The sequence below is a fragment of the Oncorhynchus gorbuscha genome, linkage group LG20 (assembly GCF_021184085.1).
Source record: "Oncorhynchus gorbuscha isolate QuinsamMale2020 ecotype Even-year linkage group LG20, OgorEven_v1.0, whole genome shotgun sequence".
Classification (NCBI taxonomy): domain Eukaryota; kingdom Metazoa; phylum Chordata; class Actinopteri; order Salmoniformes; family Salmonidae; genus Oncorhynchus; species Oncorhynchus gorbuscha.
Window position 1 is genome coordinate 11,343,805 of NC_060192.1, and position 13,114 is coordinate 11,356,918.

Here is a 13,114-nt window from a genome sequence, read left to right on the forward strand (position 1 = left end):
CTGGTTTTACAGTCTGGCACATTATGAAGAGAAAAAAACTTTAGTGCTCATGCGCGAGAAACAAGTGGAATGCCAGCTATCAACTCCTTGCACCATCGGTGGACATTACACAAAATGTGTTAGCTACTTAGTAAGAAATTATTTATTATTAATAAATGTAAATCATTAACAACGGTGTAAGTTGTGCTTCTAATCAGTACGTTAGGTTGCTTGCAATGGATGATACTGGGTCTGTTAGCTAGCTTGCTAACACTTAGCTAGCTACGTCTCGTTCAACGAGTTGGCCAATCTTGGGCTAGCTAACACTAGTCGGTCTGTTTGGGTCTCGTCTTTATTATTTATTTCAAAATATTACCTAACTACCAGTAATGGTAAGTCAGACAGCATTTGGTTGTAGCTAGCTAGGCCCCAAAATTGAACGATGTAAGCCTCTGGACTGATTTGATCCTGTTGTTAATGATCCTTGTCTGTTCTCTTGCAACCACTCTCTCCTGTGGGTTTATGCATATTAGCACTAACCCTCGGCCAACCCAATGCTGATGTTACGTTTGAATTCATTCTAGGCTTTCACTGACTTTTCTCTTATGGCACACTCGATGTGGTAAACAAAGTCTTCGTTAACCAAGACAGTCGCCATCACATCCACCCAGCACTGAGTCGACCCTCTTGACCCTTAACTACTTAGTCATGGACAAAGGTTTGGTACCCAGCAGGACCAGTTCGGTCTCAGAGGAGATGGAGGGGATATGTGTGATGCCAGATATGAGTGGCATCAAGTCGGAGCACCCGGGTGGAAGTGCGGACAACACAGGTGCACAGAACGTGGCCATGGGGATCAAGTTCATTCTGCCCAACCGCTTCGATATGAACGTATGCTCAAGATTCGTCAAGTCACTCAACGAAGAGGACAGCAAAAACATCCAGGACCAGGTCAACTCCGATTTGGAGGTGGCTTCTGTTTTATTTAAAGGTACCAACTAACTACCAACTGTTGACGCACTCATTGGTAATACAATGCAATTCGCATGTTTTACCTTATCCCCCAGTACTCTTATTAAAGGTGCCTACCGTTACTCCCTCAGTTTCTGGCGGCCTTCTTCCGTTAGCGTTACAATACAGGAACACGCTATATACGGAATTAGAACAGGTGGTCCTTCGGTCTTGCTTAAAACACGAGCTGTAACATTGAGAAATGGTTACGTAGGAACACTAACCCTATAAAAAAAGGTGTATAAATGTTACAATATATATATACATTCTCACTGATATGCGTGTAAATGTTCAGGCCGAGCGTTGGGGGTCTTAAAACTACCCGGTAGAAGACGCCTTCGTTCAATGACTTAGTTATGTGTAATTTAGTGGAACAGAGAGCCATGATTTTAGGCTAATTTGATCCCAGATAAATCAGGATGTATTTTGCTGCTCAATTGAACAAAACTAATGTTTGATGCTGCTGCCTCTTTTGCCTTTCAGCCGAGTGTAATATTCAGACGTCACCCTCACCGGGGATACAAGTGCGTCATGTTTATACCCCGTCCACCACCAAACACTTCTCTCCCATCAAACAGTCGACAACACTCACCAACAAGCACCGTGGTAACGAAGTGTCCTCCACTCCTCTTCTGGTCCACTGTAAGTACCTGAGCTCATCTTAAAATAAAGGTGGTTTCTTTGTCCAATGTACAGACTTCCAATTTAGAGGTCGGATCAGTGGGCAGCTATATGACGGCATTTATCCTAGATTTGTCACACATCACTTAGCCTCAAACATGACAACACAAACCATACCTGAATCTAACATTGAACGATGGCTGCTTGACCTCTGACCTATGATATCTTTCCAGCTCTGTCCATTCACCAGCTAGCAGCACAGGGTGAAATGGTTTTCCTCAAACATGACAACACAAACCATACCTGAATCTAACATTGAACGATTGAACAACCTATGATATCTTTCCAGCTCTGTCCATTCACCAGCTAGCATGTGGTTTTCCTCATTTGTTTCCTCATTTGTTTTGTTATATTGATGTTGTCGGGCTCCTTAGAACCATGAAGTCACATAATTAACAGTTGGTAAGAACAATATGCACTCAAGAACGTCTATAATATGGCTCTCACTGGTTGACTTGAAAGATGTGGAACATGTTACTGATTGCTTTGGTGTTTGTATGGCTGTAGAGACTGTGATTAACCTGCAGGATGAGGAAGGCTTCACCCCCCTGATGTGGGCTGCAGCACATGGACAGATTGCAGTCGTAGAATTCCTGCTTCAGAATGTAAGTACAATGACATGTTGAGACGAATAACTCAGCAAATGACTAAATTCATTTGAACAACATGGTACTGAAATATAGTCAGACATTGTTATAAAATGCACATAAAACAGCAAAACACCACATTGTTGAAATCATGTTTTGACTAAATGGGCCGCTTAGACCTGACTATTTTCTCACTTATGGTCTGTCTCCATGTTCTCTTCCTTTAGGGAGCGGAACCCAACCTGTTGGCTAAAGGCAGAGAGAGTGCTCTGTCTCTGGCATGCAGTAAGGGATATACAGACATCGTGAAGATGCTCATCGATTGTGGGGTGGACGTCAATGAATATGACTGGGTAGGAAAGTTAGCTGATTCAGGATTTTAAACTGTATTCTTGTGTATGGCTTATGTAGACAAATGGATATGCATCCCCCAAATCAGTGATGTGAATGTGGTGAGCTTACCTTTCTGGAGGCTGCCCAAGGTGTTTGCCCGAATGTGATGCAGTGTTTGTGGGTTGGTTTCAGAACGGCGGGGCTCCCGTGCTCTATGCTGTCCATGGGAACCATGTACCCTGTGTGGAAATCCTCCTGGGTAAGGACTGGCTGGCTGACTGACCTTCCACTCAGCAGACATACTGTACTTATCAACAGCAGTGGCGGTTATCTGAAACTGACTTAATGTTTAGGTAAATTGTTTAGCTGTAGGCTGTATTTGTGTAGACAGGTCTGTCATCTGATTAATTCAAACCTTTCCTGTCACAGAAAGTGGAGCCGACCCCACCATTGAGTCCGACTCTGGCTTCAACGCTATGGATATGGCTGTGGCAATGGGCCATAGGAATGGTATACAAATATGCATTTCATATCATTTATAGGCTATATACTTATCATGAACAGGCTGCAATATCATGAATCCTTTCACGAAAGAGGTATTGTACTCTATGCATACATAAAGCAGAAATATAGCAGTTCATTACTTGTCTTTTGCCAGGTTTACTTTCATAAAGATACATATGGTGCAGACAGACAACTTAACTACATATTAGAATATTAGGAAAGAAACAAGGGTATTTGGTGAAAGTTCCTTCTAGTCAGTGTATAACAATAGGCAGGTTTCCATTGACCCAGGTTTATTTGACAAAAGCAATGTCGTAAAAAAAACGTAATGGAAACGACAGCTATAGGAGAAATATTCTAAAGCGACATGTATTTGTTTGACAGGTGGATTTTGAATTTGTCAAACTTTTTTATAGAAAAACTTAAATGCTGATTGCCGGATAATTTAGAAGGTATGTGGGCACGTGATGTCATCACAACTACGAAGCTCCACTCAACATTTAATTCTTAAAAGGCATACTGCTTGCTAAATAAATATGTAACTACTGAAAAAAAAACACGTAAAGTGTTGGTTTCATGAGCTGAAATAAGATCCCAGAAATGTTCCATATGCACAAAAGGCTTCTCTCATTTTGCTCACATTTGTTTTACATCCGTTAGTGAGCATTTATTTGCCAAGCTAGTCCATCCACCTGACTGGAGTGGCATATTAAGAAGCTGATAAAACAGCATGATCATTACAGGTGCACATGAGAATTAGAATGTCAATTCTTGCATTCTATTCATGCTGGCTTTCCCAGTGTACCTGAACACAATTTAATGCACAATTTGCCAAAATGGATCATGGAAACACTCCAACCACTATTTTTATTAGACTAGGTTTTTGCAAGTGTTATTTTTAGGCGTGACATTACATCCACCTGTTTAGTGGCACAAGACCATTCAATGGAAATGCACCGTATCAGGCAATTGGCGCATCTATTTTCTATGTCAATTTCTATTAACCATTCAAATTGCTGGACAAGTTAGTAAGGTGCTATGTATGCCAAGGCTAGACATGTCATTGTTATGGAAACATATCCCAATCAAGCCATGCTCAAACTAACCCAGTAGCTGTTACGATTTCATGACTTGGATATTTGTACTCTGGAAATAAGAGACCTAATGTTTAAAATGGCCTTTTGGAGCTGTGCTGTTTGAGGATAGCATTCTTATGGCCTTTTCTTGTCAGTTCAGGTTAAGCAACCTAGCTTTCCTATTTACCTTTAACCAACTCTACCAGATACATGCCTTTTTGATTTCGTACAATACTTTCATGAAACTTCTCTATTCTCTGATCAGTTCAACAGGTGATGGAGGCCCATCTACTGAAGCTGCTGATGGGGATGCGAGAGTGACCAGAGCCCAGGGAAAAGCCACTAACCTGGGGACATGAGGAAGGATTGCCTGGGAATGGAAATGCAGTATACAGCAGATGCCATAACGAAGAAAGAAATGTCTGAGGACAATCGTGAAGCACGTCTGAGGCTCATGTGTGAAACGTTTAGGAAGCATGTGTGTGAGTATTTAGGCACCCCATGTATCCGTTTTGGGTAGACATCCTATTGAGTTTTATAACAAACCATGTAAGAAACTAGTGCATAAACCCAAACGCCTGCACAAATCATGCCTTAATGGGGGATGTTGAAAGTTGAGTTAATTGCACACGTCATTTGAGAATTCTGCCCCTCATGAAAAGGGTATTGGCATGAAAGTTGAGTCAATCACCACCTTCCGGAGACACCAGAAACCCCACCTCTAAGGAATACCTAGGATAGGATAAGTAATCCTTCTCACCCCCCCCTTAAGATTTAGATGCACTATTGTAAAGTGACTGTTCCACTGGATGTCATAAGGTGAATGCACCAATTTGTAAGTCGCTCTGGATAAGAGCGTCTGCTAAATTACTTAAATGTAAATGTAAAGTAAAACAGCCTAGTGGGTCAACTGCCGCAACGACTAAGAGCATAGACTTCTATGCTGTTTTGGTGCCCTAACTCCCACGTAACATCATTCAGCGAACCTGTGCACATACTGTGTGTGACAGAACAAAGGCTTGCATCTCAATATCTGCAGTGCTGCTCGTGGCAACGTCATTTCGCGGGCTACTTTTAACACAAGTTGTGGTGAAATTAAGTACATCAAACAATACAGATTAATAAAATTGCTCCCATGTTAAGAGAAAAAAAATAAAATCCAGCCACAAAAAGCTTCTCAAATTTTGTCCAGGAAAAATAAACACGCACACTGCTCTTGGTAGTATCACTGCTCTTTATTAAGCTTTACGTATCAGCCTCAGAGCTTTTTCAAATATATGTAAAGCTTAATAAAAGAGCAGTGTTGCGGGAAGGGGGGCTGCTTTAGGTAGTAGTTTAATGTATATTTGTGTGTTTATCTGCCTGACTTCATTGGAAGATATGGTTGAAATGCCATCCTAGGGTACAATAGTGTTGTAGAATGTTCCTTCAGATTTTTGCTAGTGCTTGATTGTAAAAAAATCACCTTGTAAACCATCTTCACCAAATTTAGTGCACAGATCATGTCCCATTTATCTGTACAAGTCATTTATTCAAAGTAAACGCTGTGCACGTCGGTGCAAGTGTAAATGGCCTTTAAGTCACATTGTTGGCAGTCCAGCGCACTACTCTGTACCATACCATAGTTGACCATGGGGTGCAATTAAAAAACGTTTAAGTAATCAGAGAAAATATAAATTGACAATAGCAAAATGTTTATTCCAGATATAGTTTCAGCCAGACTGAAAAGAAATCAGGTTCAGTAACATGGAAGAAACAGCTGAAGAGAATATGAAGAGCACGAACCACAGACAACCCGTACAATCTCTCACTGACTCAAACTGGACACGGACACCACAGTGCACAAAAAAGCATTTGAGTCGGGTGGCAAGAAAAAAAAATTAAATTAAAAAAAATAACGCCTAGTGCCCTTATCCAACCCAGTCACGTCCTGTTGAGACTCCTGAAGGTCTTTTTTTCTTTAGTTTGCCTCGTCCTTGGAAGCCTCATCGAAATTCTCCACCAGATCTAAAAACAACACAAGAGCCAACGGTGGGTAAGTGACGTGTCAGTAAGGTTAAACAGGCCTAAATACAAACATACATGCCACCTTTCTACTAATCTCAGACCACTTAAGGGGGAAAAAAATATGTGTGTTTATCTGAAACATGATCCCAGGTACAATCCCCCCCCCCACAAAATCAGCTCTCCCTTTACACTCAGAACGAGTCTCGCTGTATAAGGGGAAGGTACACAGAACTCCCGAAAACAGATGTAAAAATCATGGCACTGAAGATCAAAAAGGCACTTCGGATCTCAAGAGGGTCCTATTTTTTCAATGAAGACTGAAATCTGTCAAGTCCATATGTCTCAGAGGGGTTGAGGGTTCAAATGGAAACAATCCCGACTGTCTTGGGGGGGGGGGGCACAAAGGGAAACTAAACTCCAGTAATAACATGGCATAGACATAGACTGTCATCGGGATTCAACCATTCCTCACGCTGAACGGGAGTGTAATCGTTTGAGAAAACTTTGGGTTACGGGAAAAGGATAGCCCTGGGAAAAGCTGTGGGTAATTGTAATGGCAACCTCATGTGTTTGGACCCATTTTCTCCAACAAAGAAAAGCAAACTGCTTTCAGAACTCCTAAACAACGAACAACGTTTCAAACACTAAGCCCACCACCCCAACTCCCACCCATCACCAATTACTCTAGTCATTGTTGGATCCCCTGAGCATGACCCCTTTCAATTCCCAAAAGTAAGCAAACCCTGGCAAGGTTTTATTAATTGGAGGGAAAGTAAAAGCCCAGATGTAACTTATTCTGGAGGCAGACTTCAGAGAAAGTATAACATGTATACTAACTAGACATGTGGGTGATGTTGAGACAAAGGTGCACGTCACTGAGCAAATTCACAAGAGGCCAAGAACCAGGTCCATTATTGACGATACCTACACAATCCCTATGGTCAAGTAGAAATAAGCAGGGAGGAAAAAGAACCAATAACTAGAGATGTGTCCATCCATGCCAAGAGGGTGGGAGTGGGACAGTGTTAAATGTACTGCCAGAGGCTGGTGTGATTCTCACAAGGATGCCTCCATTGCTACACTTCCACCTAAAGTGCTCCACAACAGATCAGACTTTGCTTTGTTTCCGTAGTTCCACGTACCTTTGCACAGCTGATATTTTGGGATCGCTCCGTTTGCAGAGACTGAAATCACTGGAGAGCTGTTCTGTTTTTGTGCATCTGAGTGATGTTCTATCAATTCCCTGGGTCAGTTCATGTTTCTGAGTTATTGGCATTACAAGCAGGCAGAAATCCAGCCGGTATGACTTAAGCACTGCGATAGTTGCTCTCGCTGGAAGGTAAATAGGAACACTACTTTTAGATTGCTAAAAAGTCTCATGCATGTCAGACTTCAATACAGGCCATGTCATAACGTCATAACTCGGGGAGGATGTCTTCTCTCGAATTAGCCATTGATCATATTTTTGCAATATTCCTACCTCGAGATGTGTAATTTAACAGAGAATTTTTCTATTTGTCTGCCTCCTCAGTCCAGGGTGCATATCATTATGCAGTTGCCAAAGAAAGGCGATAGGAATCAAATGAAGGAGCGTAAATTCAACAAAAACGTCCCTTTTTCAAGACCCTGTCTTTCAAAGAATTTGTAAAAATCCAAATAACTTCACAGATCATTGTAAAGGATTTAAACACGGTTTCCCATGCTTGTTCAATGAACATGCAACCTGTGGAACGGTCGTTAAGAAACTAAACAGCTTACAGACGGTAGGCAATTATGGTCACTTATGAAAACTTAGGACATCAGGAATGCACAATCCCTCCATCAGGGCTCAGACTGTCCGCAATAGGCTGGACTGAGGGCTTGTAGGCCTGTTGTAGTAAGGCAGGTCCTCACCAGACATCACCGGCAACACATCACCTATGGGCAAACCCACCATCACTGGACCAGACAGGACTGGCAAAAAAGTGCTCTTCACTGACGAGTCGCGGTTTTGTTCACCAGGGGTGATGGTTGGATTCACATTTATTGTCGAAGAAATGAGCTTTACACAGACGCCTGTACTCTGGAGCGGGATCGATTTGGAGTTGGAGGGTCCGTCATGGTCTGGGGCGGTGTGTCACAGCATCATTGGACTGAGCTTGTAGTCATTGCAGGCCATCTCAACGCTGTGCGTTTCAGGGAAAACATCCTCCTCCCTCATGTGGTACCCTTCCTGCAGGCTCATCCTGACATGACCCTCCAGCTTGAAAATGCCACCAGCCATACGGCTTGTTCTGTGCGTGATTTCCTGCAAGACAGGAATGTCAGTGTTCTGCCATGGCCAGCAAAGAGCCTGGATCTCAATCCCATTTAGCATGTCTGAGACCTGTTGGATCGGGAGGGTGAGGGCTATTCCCCCCAGAAATGTCCAGGAACTTACAGGTGCCTTGGTGGAAGAGTGGGGTAACATCTGGCACAGTCCACGAGAAGATGCACTGCAGTACTTAATGCAGCTGGTGGCCACACCAGACACCAGATATAGATACTTTTAATTTTGACCCCCTTTGTTCAGGGACACATTATTCCATTTCTGTTACTCACATCTGTGGAACTTGTTCAGTTTATGTCTGTTGTTGAATCTTATGTTCATACAAATATTTACACAAGTTCGCTGAAAATAAACGTAGTTGACAGAGGACATAACGCCCCACCAATTGCGTTCACGTTGTGAGTCATGCAGTTGCAAATCCCTTCTCAAACGGACTATGTCGAGAAACGTGCCCATTTTCCTCGAGTACGCAACTACACAAATCCAAAGTTACACGATATTACAGATAGCAAGTTACTTCTCACATCTTGGACAAGATTTGTAATGTTGTACTTGATGAAATTGGTGCCAATGTTGGGTTTTTGAGCTAGCGCCTAATAGACTCCCATTCACTCCTTGAAGAGAGCTTGTCCCAGAATCGCTCAGAAAGCACCGCTCGGTCCATTGACGTAGCATGGGCAACGTTTCCCCATCTCCTCAAAAGTATATCTGCTGTTGCGAATGTCCGACTCCACTGAGGCACATCGATCTGCAGGTTGAACATGGTGAGATTGTAGTGATAGCTGTAAAATTGCCTAAACCAGCTGCACTAACTAGCTCCTTCACATGCTGATATTGTCTTTGATATTATTGTGTGTAGCTACATTTGCTAGCTTGCCAGCCCATAGAGAGCATTGTATTGTGGATTTTGTAGTCGACCTGAGCTGCAACAGACTTCCACAATGATTTCCCATGTTGCTACCAACCTTACAACGCCAAAATGAAACATTTGTTCACAAACAATATTGTTCTCAGTGTTTCTTAACACTGTAAATTAAAGGAATGAGTGGTTTTAGGGGGATTTTTCCTCTAAGACTTAGCCCACACCAGTGTGTCACTAGTGATTTTTGTTAATGAAAGCTAGTTTAAATGTGTTTCCATCAGGTGTGAGCAGAATCAACTACTTTTACATCAAGACAGTTGCTTTGTGAGAAAGTTAAAGTTCAGCTAGCCATTTTTTTGTAAATGCCAGCGGAAAAGTATCAGTGGCCTGACTTTGGCCCAAAGTCAGAGCAGGTTTGCCGGAGCCACGGGCTAGTGAGAAACAGGTGCCGGCCCACATGGATGGAAACAGAAGTCTGGGTTAATTCTCAGATTTTGATTGTTTGAGTTTCAACCTCAGCACGTTGAGACTGCTCTTCATATAACTCACCTGGAACATCATCATCCTCTTCCTCTATGGGGGCAATTGGTGCTTTTCCATCTCCAGCTGTGAGGAAGAAATAAGAAATGTTAAACTACTTGCAGTGCAATGTACAGGAAGATGCATCCAATCATGAAGAATAAGTCAAACAAATGGCATTTCTATTACAATGTCAATTCTCAAGATCCATCGATGAACCTCCAGCCCTACTTCAAATCCCAAACATTCCAATTACAAGTGCAAAATGGTTCAAATTATTACTGTGCATTTCTGTCTGTTTCGTTTACCAATCCACCTCCTCACACACACTAACACTACAGAAGTCTGTGGCCAAATCAAACAGATGAGGTGAAGACTATTTTGAAATGTCCCCCAGACACATGTACCCTGTTTGGGCAGCGCCTCGGCCAGTACCCCCTCACCATCCAGCTACCTCCCCCAGGAACACGTACCCTGTTTGGGTAGAGCCTCAGCCAGTCTCCGGAGGCTTGTCAGGCTGTCTGCTCCCAGCTGGTTGAGGATGCTGGGCAGCATCTCTGTCAGCTGCTTGGTTTCGGCGTGGCCAGTGATTGTGAAGGTGTTGGCTGCCAGGGAGGCCTGCACTTTGGGGTTGTTGAAGTGGATCACTGTCCCCTGGTTCGTAAACATGTTCACCTGTGAGGAATGAGAATGGTTATGCCATGTTACTTGCAGTCACACTAGACATCTCCATTTCTGAAAACTCACAGACCGCAGCTAGCTAAGTTATGCCTTGAAAAGAACCCTCTGCTTTCAAAGAGATCAACGCATACATTTAAAAAGCATACATTTAAAAAGAGATGGCTACAGAGAGTGAATGGGTCAGTCTAACCATTGACCAGGCCTTACCTCTTCGATACCAGAGATGTTGTTGACGCCTAGTTTCTTTAGGGAGAACTGAAGTTTCTTGTCATCTGCTGTTGCAGTTCTGTGCACGACCTTCTTCTTTCTGCGAGCGGTGCCCTTTATAACAGAAGACAGATTCAAGTGCATGCTCTTTTAACACCAGGTGCAAGATGAACTTTACAATAACATGTTTGTTTTTTAAACATATTGACTGTTTTAAATAGTGCCTGTGTTACTAGGTGGAAAAACATGGTCGGAGCATAATGGGAAGAAATTGGTGTGTTTTAATGGCTTTATTTTCTTACCTTGCCGCCAATGCGGACTTGTGCCTGAAGTTTGGCAAGTTTTTCTTGATTCATTATTATTTCTTTCATCTGAAATAGACAGCATTTGGGTTACTGGTATTATATAATTAGGATTATGCGTTTCTGGTTAACTAACGTTACATTTGTAATACCTTTAAGCCCAGCCTCACTTAAGCCTGCATTTTTCTTACCGAAATTATTTTCGACTAACATCAGACTACCACACCTCTCAGATTCAGAAGGGGTGGGGTTAAATGCGCCAGACACATTTCAGTTGAAGGCATTCAGCTGTTCAACTGACTACGTATCCCCCTTTCCCCTTCCTTACACTAGTAACGTTACATTTAGCCTAAATTAATTTGAACATGAAATACAAGTTGAAGGCACACCCCCACACGTGAGTGTACTGTTGATGTACAGTAATTTAGCAAAAATCCCCAAAACAGTAAATCAATATTGTGGTTGAGAAGTTTGAAAGGCAACACTACGATACGTCACGTTAGCAACCAAACTGCCTGTTGAGCAGTATCAGCTGGCTAGTTGATCACATATCAGCTAGCAAACGTTATAGAACATTTGCCAACGTCGTTAAGACGCAGACCTGCAACCAAAAAGAGCAGACGCCACGGCTTAAATTAATGAACTGTAGCTAGCTAACAACGTTAGCTACATGTCTGAGTCTAGCAGAAAAACTATCAACCAACTTACCAGTACTTAGTTGGTAAGTTATTTATGTTTAGATAGGAGAGCTCACGTTAGCTGGCTGGATAATAATAGGCACTGATGTAGCTAACTATGCTAATAGGCCGTTGTAACTGTTGATGTCAAAGAACTGGAACATGTCGAGAAAATGAAAAAAACTGCCAGCTAAATATCTACATACATTTGACATGTCGACGATGACCACTGAAAAGTAAAAGCCAGATAAACGATGTATCGGGCTTTTTTGCCTCTGGCTAGTTACCAAGTTGCTAAATTCGATTAGCGCCAGCGGTATTGGGCCTGTCACCCAAACCTCACCTCCCAGCTCTAAACTCCATTACCAAGCCCACTTATGCTCAAACTCCACGATTTTTACCGGTCTGATAACCGAGGATATTGTTTACCGTGTGCAGTTGGAGAAGAGCAGAAACAGTGCAGGAAATAAGGTATTTTAGAGCTCCTCACTGACCTGCACACTAGCAACGAGCACACGCGGGGAGCAAGATGGAAGCGAGAGAGGCTGGAGGAAGTGACGTCCGGGCAGACGTGCAACCGCAAAAGTGCCTGATGTCATTCATATACCTCAGTGGCTGATGGGCCAGTTCATTTATGGGAATGAGGGATGGCCCTATATGTAATCCATGGAACTCTTTATGCCTTATAATAAATAAGGGAGTAGCTCTATATAAACTGATTATTTTATTATTAACCCGGAGCATGGTGTAAAAGGCAGACAGTCGCAGCTGCACTCAACGTGTGTATTGGTGCGCCCCAATACTCTAACAATGATTACACGTACTCATCTTAAGTGTTACACGACCTGGTGGCGTGAATGTGTAATGACGTGTTAATACCACATTACCACATTCCTCCTCCCTTATTAAGATTTCAATATAAAATCTCCCCCCCCAAAAAAACGTTTTTTTTTTAGGATATACAACATAAGAATGCTATTTTATTGCATTAAAATGAACTAATGCTGAAATAACGTTCCTTTAACTGAAACAGCATTCTTTTTAACTTGTTCTGTACTCTACTGAACTAAACAAGTCAGTGTAAAGAATAAGCATGACAATAGACATTACATTTCACATGCTCACAAGCATTTTAGTTTACCCTGTTCACAGTTCAAAGTCCTTTAAGCAGCTTGGAAGCTTTGTGACTAACACTAGGGATAGCGTCCATTCTCAACAGAGGAGGAGCCACCAGCTGTTTCTGAGCTGGGCTCAGTATCTGACTCTGAAACTGGGTTCTCCTCTTCTTGAACTGTTTCCTTTGTTACGATCTCTGTCTGTGGAATGTGCACCATAGAAACAAGTGGATAGCTAGAGACCAGCCTGTCTGTCCTCTGCCAT

At 42.5% G+C, this 13,114-nt stretch overlaps 2 protein-coding genes across 4 annotated transcripts; one reads left to right on the plus strand and one right to left on the minus strand.

Moving 5' to 3' along the window:
- On the plus strand, positions 1-5,344 carry LOC124006755 (ankyrin repeat family A protein 2-like). The gene is made up of 9 exons (XM_046316883.1): positions 1-130; positions 564-970; positions 1,474-1,632; positions 1,845-1,892; positions 2,161-2,276; positions 2,486-2,611; positions 2,784-2,850; positions 3,021-3,101; positions 4,437-5,344. Exons 2-9 carry the CDS (start codon positions 688-690, stop codon positions 4,490-4,492), a joined length of 936 nt encoding a protein of 311 aa, XP_046172839.1. The 5' UTR covers positions 1-130; positions 564-687; the 3' UTR covers positions 4,493-5,344.
- Positions 5,345-5,848: 504 nt separating this feature from the next.
- On the minus strand, positions 5,849-12,319 carry LOC124006754 (transcription factor BTF3). 3 transcript variants are annotated; one of them, XM_046316879.1, is made up of 6 exons: positions 12,229-12,319; positions 11,058-11,126; positions 10,756-10,869; positions 10,341-10,542; positions 9,898-9,954; positions 5,849-6,178 (listed from the first exon to the last, which is right to left on the minus strand). In XM_046316879.1, the coding sequence occupies exons 2-6, from the start codon at positions 11,124-11,126 to the stop codon at positions 6,132-6,134; spliced, it is 489 nt and encodes a 162-aa protein (XP_046172835.1). In that variant the 5' UTR covers positions 12,229-12,319; the 3' UTR covers positions 5,849-6,131. The 3 variants fall into 3 exon arrangements, with proteins under 3 accessions (XP_046172835.1, XP_046172836.1, XP_046172837.1); XM_046316880.1 differs by having other exon boundaries at positions 12,164-12,290; XM_046316881.1 differs by lacking the exon at positions 12,229-12,319 and adding an exon at positions 11,766-12,103.
- Between the last annotated feature and the right edge of the window lie 795 nt (positions 12,320-13,114).